Consider the following 18,434-nt stretch of genomic DNA (forward strand, 5'->3'; position numbering starts at 1 on the left):
TTTTTCAACAGGACAATGACCCAACACACATCCAGGCTGTGTAAAGGCTATTTGACCAAGAAGGAGAGCGATGGAGTGCTTGCATTAGAAGACCTGGCCTCCACAATCACCCGACCTCAACCCAATTGAGATGGTTTTGGATGAGTGGGACCGCAAAGTGATGGAAAAGCAGCCAACTAGTGCTCAGTATATGTTAGAACTCCTTCAAGACTGTTGGGAAAGCATTCCAGGTGAAGCTGGTTGAGAGAATGCCAAGAGTGCACAAAGCTGTCATCAAGGCAAAGGGTGATACTTTGAGGAATCTAAAATCTAAAATATATGTTGATTTGTTTAACACTTTTTTGGTTACTACATGATTCCATATGTGCTGTTTCATAGTTTTGATGTCTTCACTATTATTCTACAATGTAGAAAATAGTACAAATAAAGAAAAACCTTTGAATGAGTCGGTGTGTCCAAACTTTTGACTGGTACTGTATATATATATATATTTATTTACAAAAGTATGTGGACACCCCTTCAAATTAGTGGATTTTGCTTTTTACAGCATACCTGTTGCTGACAGATATATAACATCTAGCACACAACCATGCAATCTCCATATACAAAACATTTGCAGTAGAATGGTCATTACTGAGAAGCTCAGTGACTTTCAATGTGGCACCGTCATAGAATGCTGGAAAACAAGTCAGTTCGTCAAATTTCTGCACTTCTAGAGCTGACCCGGTCAACTGTAAGTGTTGTTATTGTGAATTGGATCAACAACAGCTCAGCCGCAAAGTGGTGGGCCACATAAGGTCACAGAATGGGACCGCAGAGTGCTGAAGAGCATGGGGCATAAAAAAACATGTGTCCTCGGTTGCAACACTCACTACCGAGTTCCAAACTGCTTCTGGAAGCAACTTCAGCACAATAACTGTTTTTCGGGTGCTTCATGAAATGGGTTTCCATGGCCGAGCAGCTGCACACAAGCCTAAGCAAGCATCGTCTGGAGTGGTGTAAAGCTTGCCGCCATTGGACTCTGGAGCAGTGGAAACGCCATCTCTGGAGTGATAAATCACGCTTCACCATCTGGCAGGCCGACGGATGAATCTGAGTTTGGCGGATGCCAGGAGAATGCTACCTGCCCCAATGCATAGTGCCAACTGTAAAGTTTGGTAGTGGAGGAATAATGGTCTGGGGCTGTTTTTCATGGTTCAGACAGCTTAGTTCCAGTGAAGGGAAATCTTAACGCTACAGCATACAATGACATTCTAGACGATTCTGTGCATCCAATTTTGTGGCAACAGTTTGGGGATGGTCCCCGTGCAAGTCAATGCCCCAGTGCACAAAGCGAGGTCCATACATGAATGGTTTGTCAAGATCGGTGTGAAAGAACTTGACTGACCTGTACAGGGCCCTGACCTCAGCCCCATCGAACACCTTTGGGATGAATTGGAACGCCGACTGCGAGCCAGACGTAATCACCCTACGTCAGTGCCCGACCTCACTAATGCTCTTGTGGCTGAATGGAAGTATTTGGGCTCCCGAGTGGCGCAGTGGTCAAAGACACTGCATCTCAGTACAAGAGGAGTTACTGCAGTACCAGGTTTGTATCCAGGCTGCATCACATCCGGCCGTGATTGGGAGTCCCATAGGGCAGCGCATAACTGGCCCAGCGTCGTCCAGGGTAGGCCGTCATTGTAAATAAGAACTTGTCCTTAACTGACTTGCCTAGTTAAATACAAAAATGTAAAAAGTCCCAGGAGAAATGTTCCAGCTTCTAGTGGAAAGCCTTCCTAGAAGAGTGGAGGCTGTTATAGCAGCAAAGGTGCGACTAACTCCTTAATACCGATGACTTTGGAATGAGATGCTCGACGAGCAGGTGTCCACATACTTTTGGTCATGTAGTGTGTGTTGAACAAAATTCGGAGAACCTCCCACTTGGTCAGCTGACCAGGAAGTGGGTGTTTCTTCGCGACGCACAGGAAGTTGAATAATCAGCTGATACTGGAGGTGTTTTGATGGAAGTTGCTGTTGTTTGTGGAGAGTTTTTATTCCTTCTCTTCAATTCATTATAAAGACACATCAAAAGATTAAAGGAATTCGGTGGACTTTGAACTAATAGTGAGGTTTTGAATATTAGCTAAGTGACACGGTTGTAATTTCAATTCATAGCTGCCTGTATTGCTATTGAGTCCTCGATAATGAAGAAAATAGCAACGTAGCTGACGTTAGTCAACGCTTTGAGACGTTCTTTGTTTATGTTGTGCCAGACAAAGCTGCAGTGTTTGGTTTCGTCTTTTTGAAGGTCGCTTTATATTTGTTTATAACTGTACGTGAATATCGATTACAATAACGTTACAGGGGAACTAATGTTAACGATAGCTAGCTAGCATAACTACAAGTTACCGACAATTGTTGTCAAGCTGCTGAGTTGTCCTGTATAGTCTGCTCATAAGCGAGACAGCTGAGATGTTTAGATAGTGACGAGTGTGGAAAGACTTCAGTCTAGTTGTTGTGTGGTCGTCATTTGCGCGTCAGTTAGCTCATCTGCGACCTGTTGGTAGAACTAGCTAACGTACATGTCAGACACCAACCTAAGTCTCAGTTGGCTTTGTGTGTAACTTAGCAAGTTGGTTGCGCAATTCTTGTATCCTAGCTACTTGTCAGCAAGGATCACTTCAAAGTATGCTAACAGTAATCGCTCGTCGCTAAATATGTTGTGTCTTGGTCTCTGAGAACGTACCATTTGTCCCGCTGTCAATATATTTCATGGTGTTTTATGTGAAGCCGTATTTATTGTGTTAACTTCATGTTGTATAGAAACAATAGGAGTGTTTAAGAAGAGGATTAAGCAGTCTAGTATTAAAGAAAGGTCCAGTTCAGGCACAGGCAGAGAACCTTGTTGAAAATCATTCTCCCTACTTGCCAATGCTGGATCTGGAAGTTGTTCCTGAAAGATCTTTAGGAAATGAACAATGGGAATTCGCGTTAGGTAAGTGACTCCTGAAGAGACTATTGGGTATTTCTTCAACCTACCACACACCTCAACTAATATGCATGTTTTCCCAGTCAGTTGTTTTTAATGTTTGTTTGTCATTTGTAAATGAGAACTAAAGCAATCTTTAATATATTGTCCATGTTCTTGTCACAGGGATGCCATTGGCCCAGGCCATTTCCATTTTACAGAAACACTGCCGCATCATCAAGAATGTCCAGGTTCTTTACAGTGAACAAGTAAGTGATTAGTTAACTACTATTGTGTGTGATATAGGGTGTGGGCTGTCAGATTAATTTGACCGTTTTTTGATTGACTGTCCATTGAAATGATATGTTATGTTTCTGTGCTTCTAGACACCACTTAGTCATGACCTCATACTCAACTTGACTCAGGATGGAATTAAACTGCTGTTTGATGCCTGTAACCAGAGACTGAAGGTGAGGGAGACATGCTCTGGTTGATCATGGCGCTACAGACAATAAGGCTGTCTATGTTGACTTATCAAGTCTCTCATTACTCATGTTTAGGTGATTGAAGTATACGACTTGAGCAAAGTTAAATTGAAATACTGGTGAGTGATCTCTAGTTACTTGTGCTAATACCAGTGTGACTGGAGTTGTGTCATAGCAAATGTATTCACTATATATACAAAAGTATGTGGACACCCCTTCAAATGAGTGGATTTGGCTATTTCAGCCATACCCGTTGCTGACAGGTGTATAAAATCGAGCACACAGCCATGCAATCTCTATATACAAACATTGGCCGTAAGAATGGCCTTACTGAAGAGCTCAGTGACTTTCAATCTGGCACCGTCATAAGATGCCACCTTTCCAACAATCAGTTTGTCAAATTTCTGCCCTGCTAGAGCTGCCCCGGTCAACTGTAAGTGTTGTTAGAAATGCTTTGTCAAGATCGGTGTGGAAGAACTTGACTGGCCTGCACAGAGCCCTGACCTCAACCCCATCAAACACCTTTGGGATGAGTTTGAATACCGACTGCGAGGCAAGCCTAATCACCTGACCTCACTAATGCTCGTGTAGCTGAATGAAAGCAAGTCCCCGCAGCAATGTTCCAACATCTAGTGGAAAGCCTTCCCAGAAGAGGGGACGCTGTTATAGCAGCAAAGGGGGGACCAATTCCATATTAATGCCCATGATTTTGGAATGAGATGTTCGACGAGCAGGTTTCCACATACTTTAGGTCATATAGTGTATCTGACAGTTTGTCAGACTGGAATAGTTTGTTGTAGTCCATGAGAATACCTTGTTTTGCAAATTGTTCAGCTTATGTTGGATGTGAGATTTTGTGCTACTACATATACTGTAATAGTATCTAGGCCTAAATTGTCATTGTCTTGCAGTGGAGTACATTTCAACACTCAGGCTATAGCACCCACCATAGAGCAGATTGATCAGTCCTTTGGCGCCACACACCCTGGAGGTATGGGAAGATACAACTTTTTGTATTATTGATAGTACTGGGGAATGCTGCAAGGCTTGTTGTGTTTGACCATGTTTTCCTCACTCCCCAGTATACAATGCTGCAGAGCAACTGTTCCACCTGAACTTTCGGGGACTCTCCTTCTCCTTCCAGCTTGACTCATGGAATGAAGCTCCCAAGTATGAGGTGAGACTATTACCTTACCCTGCTATATTTATCTCTAGTGTGCTGTTTTTCTGACTGGCTTTATGGTTAACCCTGTTTGACATAGCTGCTACACAGCAACTGTCTTCCATAACTTCTTCTTCTTGTTCAAACCTTACTGGTTTCCCTCACTGATTTTATGTGCTTTACTTTACCTGGCCGACAACCCCTAATAGACCTTGTTTACCAGATAAAGAACTCGTCTTTTTGTCTTAGAAAATTATTTCTGTTAGCGGTAATGAGAACCCCGGTGCCTCTTTTCGACCCCTTGGCAATGAACAAACAAATGTACATACTTCATTACCAATACAGCATGAGTATTTGGTTTTGAAGCATTTGGTAATGCTGGAATACAAAACAAATTTGCCCCAAAAATGACTCACTATGTCTTTATTATGAAAATACGTTGTTATAAAGCTGTTGATGTGAGTACTTGTATATCCATGTATTGAATATGAGCTGTTGAAATGCACACGCCAGTCTACTCCCAGTTGTTTTGCTTTGACAGCCTAACTTTGCCCATGGCTTGGCCTCCCTGCAGATTCCACACGGGGCCACAGTGAAACGGATGTACATCTCGGCTGGGAACAACCTACAGGACACCAAGTAAGAACACAATGTATTCACAAGGACACCTGGAATAATGTTTGAGCATGGCAAGTTTATGGGGAGATGGAGGAAGCAGGTGGAGGATAGGGTTAAGGGGAAGATACTAGAGGTTGACCGATTATGATTTTTCACCGCCGATACCGATTATTGGAGGACCAAAAAAAGCCGATACCGATTAATCGGCTGATTTAAAAAAAAAAAAAATATTTTTTTTTATTTTTTTTTATATATATATATATATATATATTTGTAATAACGACAATTACAACAATACTGAATGAACACTTATTTTAAATTAATATAATACATCAATAAAATCAATTTAGCCTCAAATAAATATTGAAACATGTTCAATTTGGTTTAAATAATGCAAAAACAAAGTGTTGGAGAAGAAAGTAAAAGTGCAATATGTGCCATGTAAGAAAGCTAACGTTTAAGTTCCTTGCTCAGAACATGAGATCATATGAAAGCTGGTGATTCCTTTTAACATGAGTCTTCAATATTCCCAGGTAAGAAGTTTTAGGTTGTAGTTATTATAGGAATTATAGGACTATTTCTCTATCTACGATTTGTATTTCATATACCTTTGACTATTGGATGTTCTTATATTCACTTTAGTATTGCCAGTGTAACAGTATAGCTTCCGTCCCTCTCCTCGCCCCTACCTGGGCTCGAACCAGGAACACATCGACAACAGCCACCCTCAAAGCAGCGTTACCCATGCAGAGCAAGGGGAACAACTACTCCAAGTCTCAGAGCGAGTGACGTTTGAAACGCTATTAGCGCGCACCACGCTAACTAGCTAGCCATTTCGCATCAGTTACACCAGCCTAATCTTGGGAGTTGATAGGCTTGAAGCACAGCGAAGAGCTGCTGGCAAAACGCACGAAAGTGCTGTTTGAATGAATGCTTACGAGCCTGCTGGTGCCCACCATCGCTCAGTCAGACTGCTCTATCAAATCATAGACTTAATTATAACATAATAACACACAGAAATACGAGCCGTAGGTCATTAATATGGTCGAATCCGGAAACTATCATCTTCGAAAACATAACATTTATTCTTTCAGTGAAATACGCAACCGTTCCGTATTTTATCTAACGCAGTGGTTCTTAACCTTGTTGGAGGTACTGAACCCCACCAGTTTCATATGCGCATTCACCGAACCCTTCTTAATTGGAAAAATAAAATATGATTTTTTCAAATTCAAAACATAGGTAAACATTTTACTGGTGCACAAAATGAACCGTGCATCAACATCAACACCGTGTGTTCAAAGAACAAAATCATCAAAACATGATTTTCACACAAAAACAAAAACATAATAATGAATATTTACTGCAAATCAGTGTGACTTCTGCTGTTGCCTTTCAGAGATCAGTTCAGAAATGCACGGCTTCATCTTGGCAAGTGCCACTCTCATGTCATTTTCGCAACAAAGTCTGTTCCTTTTCTTCGTTTTTATGTCCAGCATCCTCGAAAAGGATTGCTCGCAAAGATATGTTGTAACAAACGGTATGAAAATCTCCAGAGCTTTCTTAGCAATAACAGGGTACGTTACCATTTGTTGACACCAAAACCTTGAAAGCGTTGTTGTTCTGAAGAGTTGCTGTTGAACCTGGCTCTGCTGAATTTCAATGATTTCATCGAGGTATTCATCATTGACATCTGTTGTTTCAACACTAAACGTGAACGGCTGTCTCACCCATGCTGGATATGACTCTCTTGTAGGGAAGTATCCGTCGAGAGACTTTGCAAGTTCATCTTGGTGCGTGGCAATTGCTTGCTTCAGTTCCGCGGGTACAGAAATGTCTCCGATTCCAGATACATCTTCGATCTTACTTACACAGTCGTCCAGCAGGGCAAAGTTTGCGAAGTTATCATTCTCTGTTCGTCGTTTCCATAACGGTAGCTTTTTTTGAAAAGCCTTCAGGTTTTCCTCCGCTTCGATGATGTTGACTCCGCCCTGCATCTTTTGATTGAGATGATTGAGAGCTGCGAAGATATCAGCCATGTACGCTAAAATGAGAATGAACGCAGAATTTTTGAAGCAATCTGCATGACAATGTTGGTGCTCTTGCAAAAACAGGGCTAATTCCACACGCACGGCAAAAACACGATTCAGCACCTGTCCCCGGGATAACCACCGAATGTTAGAATGGTACAGAAGTACCTCGAATTCAGAGCCCATTTCTTTACACAGCTCACTGAAGATGCGGTGCCTCAGAGCACTAGTTCGCACATAGTTCACGCATTCCACTACAATTTTTAATACTTCTGCCAGTTTTGGAGGCAAGGTTTTTGTTGCCAACGCATGCCTGTGCAGAATACAATGCGTAACAATGATGTGTGGTGCATCGGCTTTCACTAGCGCACCAAAACCAGACTTTCTTCCCAGCATGACTGGAGCTCCGTCCGAACAAATTGCAGAAACCATATCCCACGAAAGATTGTTGTCTTTGAAGAAGTCATCCACAAGTTTCTTCACATCGGCTGCCTTAGTTGTTGTTGTAAGAGGCTTACAAAATAAAAAATCTTCCTTTATCACGTCGTCTTTCACATAGCGCACGAATACAGCAAGCTGGCTTAGATTGGAAACGTCTGTGGTCTCGTCGAGTTGAAGGCTGAATTTTGCCTGGCTTGAAATCAGATCTGCAACTACTTGAGCCAAGATGTCTTTGCTCATGTCCTCTATTCTGTCGCTGATGGTGTCATTTGAAAGAGGAATTTGGGATAACTTAACTTCAGCCTCTTTTCCCAGCATGATATTGACCATCTTCAACACAGCTGGTTTTATGAGTGTTTCACCAATGGTGTGTGGTTTGCCCTGCTTTGCGATCAGGTAAGCAACTTCGTACGATGCTGTGAGGTTCAGTTTGTTGATGGGTACAAAGCCGAGAACAGGCAGAGTAGCCTTTTCATCGAATCTGGCTCTCTTCACCTTGAATTCAGCGAGCGTTGTGTTCTTGTATTTTCCATCTCCATGCAGCTTAAGGAAGTGTTCTCTTAGTTTTGCCGGTGCTAGACTAGAATTGCTCAACTTGGCATTGCAAATCATGCAGTTAGGACGCTGACTCCCATCACGTTCCGTATACATGTGAATCCATATTGTACATATTCGTCCGACCACTTTCTTTTTTTGCTCGACATAGTAAGAATGAAGGGATTAAAATATTAAGAAAGAAATCACAAGACGTACCATCACGACAGTCACAAGTTTTAAAAATATATACTTCTGTGTATTGATTTTAAGAAAGGCATTGATGTTTATGGTTAGGTACACGTTGGAGCAAGGTTTAAAAATATATACTTCTGTGTAATGATTTTAAGAAAGGCATTGATGTTTATGGTTAGGTACATGTTGGAGCAACAACAGTCCTTTTTCGCGAATGCGCACTGCATTGATTATATGCAACGCAGGACACGCTAGATAAACTAGATATACCATCAACCATGTGTAGTTATAACTAGTGATGATTGATTGATTGATTGTTTTTTATGAGATACGTTTAATGCTAGCTAGCAACTTACCTTGGCTTCTTACTGCATTCGCGTAACAGGCGGGCTCCTCGTGAGGCAGGTGGTTAGAGCGTTGGACTAGTTAACCGTAAGGTTGCAAGATTGAATCCCTGAGCTGACAAGGTAAAAATCTGTTGTTCTGTCCCTGAACAAAGCAGTTAACCCACCGTTCCTAGGCTGTCATTGAAAATAAGAATGTGTTCTTAACTGACTTGCCTAGTTAAATAATGGTGTAAAAATATATATTTTAAAAACGGCAAAATCGGCGTCCAAAATTACCGATTTCCGATTGTTATGAAAACTTGAAATCGGCCCTAATTAATCGGCCATTCCGATTAATCGGTCGACCTCTAGAAGATACTGTGTGTTTGGTTAGCTTGTTTACTCAGATGTAAATTATTCAACTAACACCACCATCTCCTTTGAATATGATTAGGTTTAAATCTGATGCATTTGAGTTATCTAAATACTTATTATTAAGTATTAAGAGAAAAACATGAATTTGTAATGACCTGACTATGACTCACTCTGTCGTTCCTCAGGGCCCCAGTGATGCCCATTGCCTGTTTCCTTGGCAACGTTTATGCAGAGTGTGTGGATGTGCTGAGGGATGGGGTGGGGCCACTTGGTCTGAGACTTCGCCTCCTCACTGCAGGTACTTAGCAAGGGGACATTTGAACCCACTCGTGTCCCTTGAGTACAACACCATCAGAACTGTGGAATTCAAGCTAAATCTGTTCAGGTTGGTATTCCTTTTGAGGCTTCCTGAGTACATGCCACTGAAGGGACTGGAGGAAGTAGGTATTTTCCTCCTGTAGCGCAATCAGTCCTCAATTCTAATTGGATCAGGCTACTCTTCTCTTCCTCCCTTTAATTAATGAATTCCTCCAGTACTGTTATAATGGCTGTAATAGAGCCTCATGTTCTGGAGCTACAATATAATGCTTTCCTGCCAGTCCCTCAGGTCTATCACGTTCCATGCTCTCTTCAGTCCACACATTAGCCCGTTAATCTCGTCACCATATATCACCTCTGACATGCCCCTCCCTGGGGAGGCTGAGCAAAACAAATGACCTACTATACCCTTTATTAGATGAGGAGGAGGTCTATCAAAATATGCCCTCATCAATCTCTGTGTTTAGACGTGTCTCCTTAGACCAGCTGTTTTGTTTGTCTCTGTGGTTTTATGTATGATATACAGTCCTAATGAAACATCTGAGAGGAAGATGTGCTCCAACAGTTTTGCAACACCAGGTCATATTAAGCTTGCATAATGAATGGTCTTCTTCCTATCCTCAGGATGTGGGCCCGGGGTGATGGCTGATGCCAAGGTGCGTGCCGTGGAGAGGAACATTTACTTTGGAGACTCCTGTCAGGATGTGCTGAGCGCTCTGGGCTCGCCACACAAAGTATTCTACAAGTCCGAAGACAAGGTTTGGCACTCTACTCTGCTCCCTGTCTCTTCCTTTCCCTTGACCTGCTCCTTTCAGCAGTTGATATGGTCCTCTCTATGTTGATAAACAAGCTCTCTTCATGTTTGGGTTTCCTGTTTCAGATGAAGATCCACTCTCCGTCACCTCACAAGCAGGTCCCGTCCAAATGCAATGACTACTTCTTCAACTACTTCACCCTGGGGGTGGTGGGTATTGGTGTTCCATGGGGGCTGGTTAGAGAGGGCTTGCCTTAATTATGTTGACATTAAAGCTCAATGTAGGATGTTGCTTGTTTCTTACCACTGTTTGATTGGTCCCTTTTTGTTTTCCAGGACTTACTCTTTGATTCTAGCACACACCTGGTGAAGAAGTTTGTCCTTCATACTAACTTCCCCGGCCATTACAATTTCAACATGTAAGCCTCTCTCTGCTTCAGTTAAGACAGCAGGCACCTCATTGGTCCTTGGCTCAAGTATACCATTTTCAGACATATGATCCATTTGAATAAATGATTTCCAGTAGAGCCAAAAGAGGCTATTAAACTCCTTAGTGGTGAAGTAATTTAGTAACAGGAGTGCTGTACACTACTCTCAGTAACATGTAACTGTCTCTCTCAACACTAGATATCATCGATGTGATTTCAAGATTCCACTTGTCATCAAGAAAGGTGAGTTTTCTAATCAGCCTTTTTATTGTATTTGGTGAACTCTGTCTGTCTCCTCACGTATCCCTGTCTGTCTTTCAGAAGGTGCTGCCGCTCAGGGAGAGGACTGCACCCTCACTACCTTCAGCAAGGTCAGACATGCCTACACTGCTCAGTCTTTGCCTAGCTCACTCAAGAGTAGTTAAAAGAGCAACTATGGGTGAATGTTATAGCTACTTCAGACGAGGTTTGTGTTCTTCTGACTGACTATGGTTGTTTCTCCCGTAGTGGGATCAGATTCAGGAGCTGCTTGGACACCCCATGGAGAAGCCTGTCGTGCTCCACAGGTAAGAGATGCCTGGGTTATAATTTACATGACTTCTGTCAGTTGAAACATTTTCACTGGACATCTGACTGCTGGCCCTGCAGTTAACAAAAAGGTGTAAAAAAACGATGTGTTTCACAGGTCATCCTCGGCAAATAACACCAACCCCTTCGGCTCTACATTCTGTTTTGGACTACAGCGAATGATCTTTGAGGTAAGAACACTTGGTGTGTGAGTCGAGTGATGACGGTATTAGATTGAGAAGTACAAAGGCCTGGATGTATGTAAACTATGTAAGGTATGTGTCTGAACTGTGCCAACTTGTCGTCCCAGGTGATGCAGAACAACCACATAGCTTCAGTGACCCTGTACGGAGCCCCCAGACCCAGCAGCAGGGCCAGAGCCGAGGCCATCGGCCACTGAACAGCATCCCACTGGCACCCCAAGCCCCAACCCATACCCGGCCTGAGGACTGTCTCCCCACCGCTCCAGTCCGCTCCACACCAGCCCTGGGCTGATCAGCAGTGTACTCTCTGTCTCAGCCACTGCCATCTTCACACCAGAGAAGCCCGCTAGGAGCTCCTCTGGACCCATCTGCCCCTGTGTGACGGGCGCCTCATGCAGGGTCCTGCTAGGAGCCTTACAGCAGCCATCATCCTTTCTCCCTCTGACTCACCCTGTCCCAATGCTCTTCATCATCAGAACACTTGTTAGATGTGTTGACAATGTACATTTATATGACTGCGAGCAGAAACAAATGCTCACCTGCGTGCATGCTGTAGTTTTTTTAATTGACATTTTAATACATGATTAATATACATCAAAAACAGATACCAAAACCATTTCAATCCTTTCTCCACTATATGTTCATGTTACCGATTTTAAAACATGCATATGGATGCAGGCTCATCTGCAGCACTAACATATCACGTACATCATTTCATACGCAGACATATACACATACAGAAACAACCATGCATGCACATCAACATAAACCAATGCATGCACACACAAACAAACAATTGCATGAACATAGTTTTTATTTTTAAGATTACAAGCACAAACTGGCCACACCTTAGAGTGTCCTAGTGCTTTGCATGCTGTGAGGTGTACTGTCTTGGTACATGAACAAACACACACATTCATACACTCATGCCATGACCAAGTCCACAGCATAAGCCACCTCCTATTGCAAGGCAGTGAAGCACCAAATACATTTATAGTTTGTTTTGTGTTTTTGCATGGAACGATAAAAACATTGGTTTTGACATTTGCACTAAGATACACCATATTTACTTGATTCTTGTCTCCTATCCACTGCGGATTGTGTATTTTGTTTCCATTAGTGATGACTGAGGAAAGGCTCTCGCTCCTCTGTCACCTGAATTGACTTTGGACAGAAAAGCCATGCTTCCTTCCTTCCAGATGTACACCATCTCCTCCGACGTCCACTGCTACTTCCTTCCAGATGTACACCATCTCCTCCGACGTCCACTGCTACTTCCTTCCAGATGTACACCATCTCCTCCGACGTCCACTGCTACTTCCTTCCAGATGTACACCATCTCCTCCGACGTCCACTGCTACTTCCTTCCAGATGTACACCATCTCCTCCGACGTCCACTGCTACCACTGTCCTTTACAACCTTCCTCCCTATGCGCTCTCATCATTGCTCCCTTTCGCCATCCATTTCCCTTCTCTTTTTCTATTCACAATATATATCTAAATGAATCCAGCTAAACCCCTTAGATATACTTCATCATTGCTGTCATTCATTATAATTTTTTTTGTTAATTTGACAACATTTTAGCCAAAGATGTTTTAAGTTATTGTCATTTTAGTTTGTTGTCAACTTGACCTCTTGCCCAGAAGAGCAGACATTCCCTCCTAAAACAATATAATTTTTCATTGCAGGCCCCAGAACCATAATCTTGATCCTCATCTTAGTACTTCTTGAATATATATTCTTTATAATTGCTTTGTGCTTTTTAATGCAGATCTTTTATTATTCAGTTTTTACTCTAACCAAGATGTCTTCTATATGTGTAGCAGGTAGATTTGGGACTATGTGCAGCAGTCTCTTCTGGTGTTCGGTGTTTGTACAGATTTGTAAATAGTGTGCCCTTTTCTTTTGGCTTGTCATGTTAAGATAATGGTACGATGCGGGCCTGAATTGTTTTAAGGTCAGAGCACACGCCAGACACGACACTTGTATTACATAGGAATTCTGTTTGATGTCTCTCCCCCCCCTAGTGGAGAGAACACGGTCTGGCTCCTAAACCCTGGGCCTGAATGGTTCACTCTATAGCTCAGCTTTAACCACTATTAGTACTAGAGATCGATGCTGAAGATAGGATAAATCAGAGACAAAGATGGATAGGGAAGGTAGCCCTGTACACTGTTTAGAACCCCCGGATGTGTGTGTGGTCAGTCACCCTGTTATAGTGGGTTGATCATGTACTGGTTCCAGCCCCACTCAACCAGCCCTCAGCTTTGCAGCGTGTGATGCAGGCGTATTACATGGGCATGGTTTATTCTGTTACATTGACTTGTTTCATGAGTTGCGATGAAAAGAGCCTGTACTGCTGTTGATGTTGTTAAAATTGTATCCCTTGCTTTGTTCAAGATGTATACAAAAAAAAAAATCTACAATCCTTTGTTAACGTTGTGCCTCATTTCCTACCAAGCCTGTCTTGACTTCTCTCTGTAAATGAAACTATTGAACAGCATTGAGTATGACTGAGCATGACAAGCTAACATGATCGACTGACTGTCACCCATAGGCCATCATTTCCCTCTTGCTCCAAAAAACATGACAAATTGTAGAATAAAGACTTGATGTACAGTGCAGGTCCTGAGCTCAGTCATGAAGGGCTAATCCTCATCTCTCAACAACCCCTGGCATTCTGATTGGAAGATTTGCACAATACATTGTTTTGGTTTGTTCTAGTTGCTGGACACAGAAACATGTATATCACTGAACATCTCATAGCAAGACTATGGTTTTAACATCAGTCTAACCATCACCACCGGCCAACCCTTCATGACCTGAGCTACACACACTGGTTGTTGGAGTTCAAATACAATGCAATGCACTCCCGGCCTGGTACATTTGTTGCATCTGTTATAACTCACTGTAGATGAGTTTGCATTTATAGTAGCGAGCAAACGAATGCAACACAACCAATGTTGTGGTAACGTTACTGGAATGTTACTGCTGAGCATGAGCTGGGCTGTGTTTGCCCAATCTCGGGTGGACATAGATCTTGTTTTAAATGCCAGGAGAAAGTGAATGCTTCCTTTTCAGCTGTTGGCTTTGGCTGTTTTATTTCCTCTCAACTGATCCTATTTTTGCATTGGATTGAATTAATGACTGTAATTTTAAATGAACAACTTCAGTGGAGTTTAATACTCTATTAATGCTATGTATTGTCTCCCTTTATATTGTATGTTTTATCCCCATTCCCCAAAGTAGTTATTTTTGGTGGATTCAGTCAATTTAACCCAGTTCTGGAAATGGGAGTTATCCTTAATTCAACATGTGGATCAAATTAGTTGGAATCTGGTGTCAGATATTGGATAGCTTTACTTCTGTACAATAAAGAACATGTAGATCAACATTATCAAGCATGTCATAAAAAGCAATAACCGTTGCTACGGTGAATCAGAACGGTCTGCTTAAAGCTTACACAATGCTCCTGAATGATGCGAGAATGCTGTGATTAAGATGAGCTCATCATAAAATCTACTGTCTGAAACTCAACATTTTGAATTTTATAAAACTGCACATTCTGAATTTTGTTCATTTAAAAAAATCCTGTTACTGTGTGTACAAAAAGGATATGAAAATATTGATAAATAAATATGACAAGAAAGGTCTTGAGCTGTATTTTCTTCTTTTTAAAGAACAAAAAAAGCAGTACATGCACATGTTTACCACCAGGGACAATTTCAGTGTTAACTGATTGCTTTACATTTTGATATCAACAGCATGTCGTCTACTTACAGCATCTGGACTACAGTTGGAGGTATAGCTGAACATAACACGTTTAAAAAGAAACAGCATGTAAGGATTCTGATTATCAGAAGTATTGTAAGTGAAAGCACACCACCCTCCCTTAACTTTTCAGGGTTTTCTCTGGGCTTTGGTTTGTTGCTTGGTGATTGTCATCTTCAGTGTAGCGAATTGTGAACTAAAGTAGGTGCTGTGCACATAACATTCATGAATATATAAACTGTACCTCTGTTGGAACGTTTCTAAGAATGATTTCTGGAACTACACTGAACAAAAATATAAACGCAACAAAGTGTTGTAAAGTGTTGGTCCCATGTTTCATGAGCTGAAATATAAGATCCTAGAAATGTTCCATATGCAGAAAAAGCTTATTTCTCTAAAATGTTGTGCACAAATTTGTTTATATCCCTATTAGTGAGCATTTCTCCCTTGCCAAGATAATCCACCCACCTGACAGGTGTGGCACATCAAGAAGCTGATTAAAAAGCATGATCATTACACAGGTACACCTTGTGCTGGTGCCAATAAAAGGCCAGTGTACAGTTTTGCCACACAACACAATGCCACAGATGTCTCAAGTTTTGAGGGAGCGCGCAATTGGCATGCTGACTGCAGGAATGTCCACCAGAGCTGTTGCCACATAATTGAATGTTCATTTCTCTACCATAAGCCACCTCCAACGTCATTTTAGAGAATTTGGCAGTACGTCCAACCGGCCTTACAATCGCAGACCACATGTATGGCGTTGTGTTGGCGAGTGGTTTGCTTATGTCAACATTGTGAGCAGAGTGCCCCATGGTGGCGATGGGGTTATGATATGGGCAGGCATAAGCTACGGACAACAAACACAATTGCATTTTATCAATGGCAATTTGAATGCAAAGATACCAGCAACTTCACATAGCCTTTGAAGAGGAGTGGAACAACATTTCTTTGAAATTGTTGCATTTATATTTTTGTTCAGTATATATATATAATGAGGTCCATTGGGGACTTCCTGCCACAGCTACAGTTGATGCTTTGAGCTTTGTCTCCCTTCATTTCAGATTCAAGTCTACCTACATGTATCATCTGATGTGTAATCGCACACAAAGGGTGTGTTCGTACATTCAATCTGGATTGCCAGAGTGCACTCAGAGTGCGCTCTGGGTGTTCGTAAATTCAGAGCGTTGTCAGATTGTCCGTTCGTAAATTCAGAGCGTTGCGCTTCAGAGCTTGCTAGCTACTTCCAGACACAAATTAGAGAACACCTCACTCGAACCATTTTACTCGCCCTAGCAGAGCTATCCAGAGCGTTGGTGACTGTAACTGTGCTGCTGGAAACAATTTAATTACTTTTTTTTGCCGACGTTTACTGACGCCGGCCATATTCAACGGGTGTTGAGTGTTCGTAAATTCATCAGTTATTCTGCGCTCTGACACACTCAGACAAGAGTGCTCTGAAATCAGAGTAGATAGCCAGAGTGAATTTACGAACGCACCCAAAGATTCTTAATTTACAACGCTGTACTGTATATTCAATTGCACAAAATCAACCTGGCACATGTTTCAATCTATATTGACCTTATTGAGGCTCTGTGCAATAAAATAAACAAAGTAAGTCATACTGTACCTAAATGCAGCAGGGGTGTTTTTAAAACATTACCACCACAATAAATTTACCAACTGGTTTTACATCCAGGATGTTTCCAAGAAAAAGATAAGAAAAAAATTCTGTTTCCTAGAGACAATGCACATTTACCATGGCCGTAAACTGTTAAGCAAAAACCACTGTATTACCTAAAAATAACTGTACCAAACATTCAATCACAGCTTCCATATCCCAATGGCTCTTTCACAGTGTAGTCCCTCTAATCGACATAACACAAAGCCCTCAATGCTTTACAAACACTGTAACATCATAGTCCTGTTCCACTGTAGTCTCGGAGTCCTTCTGTCCTGTTGTTCCGAGTACCTTGCCCCCCCACTTAAAGGGCCATGGGGTGGGGGCCAGGTTACTGTGACAGCTCAGTTGGGGGTCATGCAGCAGGTTCCACATGAGCCAGATCTGTGGCACTGTCAAGCTGTGTACCACCATCAGCTCCCTGTAGAAACAAGGGTCAAACACCTGGAGGTGGGGAGCAGCCGAGGGGCGCACAATTCCAAATGTACGGAAACCTTCATGGCGTGACGGTTTGACTCCGATTCTCTTTAAGCACATGCCTAAGAACACATCGTCGATGGGGAATAGTTCTACCTGCTGACACGCTCCACTCAGCCGCCTGGCGGTGTGGCCGGACATCACAAAGCCTCCCCCTCCTGCATATGACGGATACATCGTCTGGCCGTACACAAACTCAGGCACAAAGTACTTGCTGCTGCGCCGGCGGATGGGGCGGGCGTGGTGGATTATGTCACCCACAAAGAGGTCCTTGTCAGGCTTCTGACCCTTCAGCATCTGCAAAATGTTGTCTATATTCACGTAGACATCAGCATCACCTTTGAAGATAAACTGGACATTGGAGCAGCTGTCATTCACCCACTGGAGGAAGTGGGTCTCTTTAAGTGTCAAATTGAAAAATGTGTCATCAAAGTCCCAGAGCAGAATGTCCCCAAAGGTGTGGCTCTCATAGGCAAGGAGCCGGTCCCATAAAGGCAGGGCTGTCTTGTTCCTGGGTACCCCAAGGAGGAATACAGTCTTCACTGTCTGCAAATCCGGGAGAACACCCTCTCTTCCCCAGGTGTGCCGCACTACCTGCCTTCTTTCAAAGTCTGCTGCTACGGACTTGATAGTAATGAGCATGTAGAGCTCGCCTGAGCACTTCCCTGGCTGGTCTATCAGCAGTCTGAAGTCCCGGTTGTCCTTATCTCTTAGGTAACCCTCAAAGTCAAAAGGTGGTTGTGTGGGTAAAACAGGAGCAGCCTTTGTTGAAGCAACCTTCTTTGTCCCCTCATCTTTCTTTGACTTGGATCTAGATTTGGTCTTGGCCTTAGGTTTGGATTTAGACTGAAGTTTGGACTTCGGATGTGACTGAGGCTCAGACTGGCACTTTGTCTTATCTGGGTGCGTAGAGGGGACCAGTTTAGTCACGTGGCTCTCTGGTAGAGCCCCTAGAAGAGCACGGGAGCTTGTAGAGCCTTGCTCTAAGTGCCAAGTGTCCCAGGTGGGAGTGAAGCATTGGTGGGCGTACAACAGCAGACAGAGTAGCCCCAGCATGAGCAGGGTGCACAGAACATCTCCTTTTATGTGAATTCTCCTCATTGTGTCCCACTGAACCT

The 18,434-nt window shown here is 42.7% G+C and overlaps 2 protein-coding genes across 4 annotated transcripts; one reads left to right on the forward strand and one right to left on the reverse strand.

Moving 5' to 3' along the window:
* The first annotated feature begins 1,955 nt into the window (after window positions 1–1,955).
* LOC129862519 (phagosome assembly factor 1) lies at window positions 1,956–15,040 on the forward strand. 3 transcript variants are annotated; one of them, XM_055934278.1, is made up of 16 exons: window positions 1,956–2,977; window positions 3,137–3,219; window positions 3,337–3,420; window positions 3,511–3,554; window positions 4,347–4,426; window positions 4,518–4,612; window positions 5,139–5,236; window positions 9,302–9,414; window positions 10,059–10,192; window positions 10,315–10,347; window positions 10,525–10,607; window positions 10,816–10,859; window positions 10,938–10,987; window positions 11,124–11,182; window positions 11,302–11,374; window positions 11,494–15,040. In XM_055934278.1, exons 1-16 carry the CDS (start codon window positions 2,914–2,916, stop codon window positions 11,581–11,583), a joined length of 1,227 nt encoding a protein of 408 aa, XP_055790253.1. In that variant the 5' UTR covers window positions 1,956–2,913; the 3' UTR covers window positions 11,584–15,040. The 3 variants fall into 3 exon arrangements, with proteins under 3 accessions (XP_055790253.1, XP_055790250.1, XP_055790252.1); XM_055934275.1 differs by having other exon boundaries at window positions 1,957–2,977; window positions 10,315–10,398; XM_055934277.1 differs by having other exon boundaries at window positions 1,957–2,977; window positions 5,172–5,236; window positions 10,315–10,398.
* On the reverse strand, window positions 15,041–18,421 carry b3gnt9 (UDP-GlcNAc:betaGal beta-1,3-N-acetylglucosaminyltransferase 9). The gene has a single exon (XM_055934274.1). It carries the CDS (start codon window positions 18,415–18,417, stop codon window positions 17,050–17,052), a length of 1,368 nt encoding a protein of 455 aa, XP_055790249.1. The 5' UTR covers window positions 18,418–18,421; the 3' UTR covers window positions 15,041–17,049.
* Between the last annotated feature and the right edge of the window lie 13 nt (window positions 18,422–18,434).

Source organism: Salvelinus fontinalis, chromosome 9, assembly GCF_029448725.1.
Source record: "Salvelinus fontinalis isolate EN_2023a chromosome 9, ASM2944872v1, whole genome shotgun sequence".
Classification (NCBI taxonomy): domain Eukaryota; kingdom Metazoa; phylum Chordata; class Actinopteri; order Salmoniformes; family Salmonidae; genus Salvelinus; species Salvelinus fontinalis.

Coding starts and splice junctions, on each gene's coding strand:
- b3gnt9 (XM_055934274.1), bottom strand. CDS start 18,417: ATGAGGAGAATTCACATAAAAGGAGATGTTCTGTGCACCCTGCTCATG.
- LOC129862519 (XM_055934275.1), top strand. CDS start 2,914: ATGCTGGATCTGGAAGTTGTTCCTGAAAGATCTTTAGGAAATGAACAA. Junction 4,613..5,138: donor ATGAAGCTCCCAAGTATGAG/GTGAGACTATTA, acceptor TTGCTTTGACAG/CCTAACTTTGCCCATGGCTT. Junction 11,183..11,301: donor AAGCCTGTCGTGCTCCACAG/GTAAGAGATGCC, acceptor TGTGTTTCACAG/GTCATCCTCGGCAAATAACA.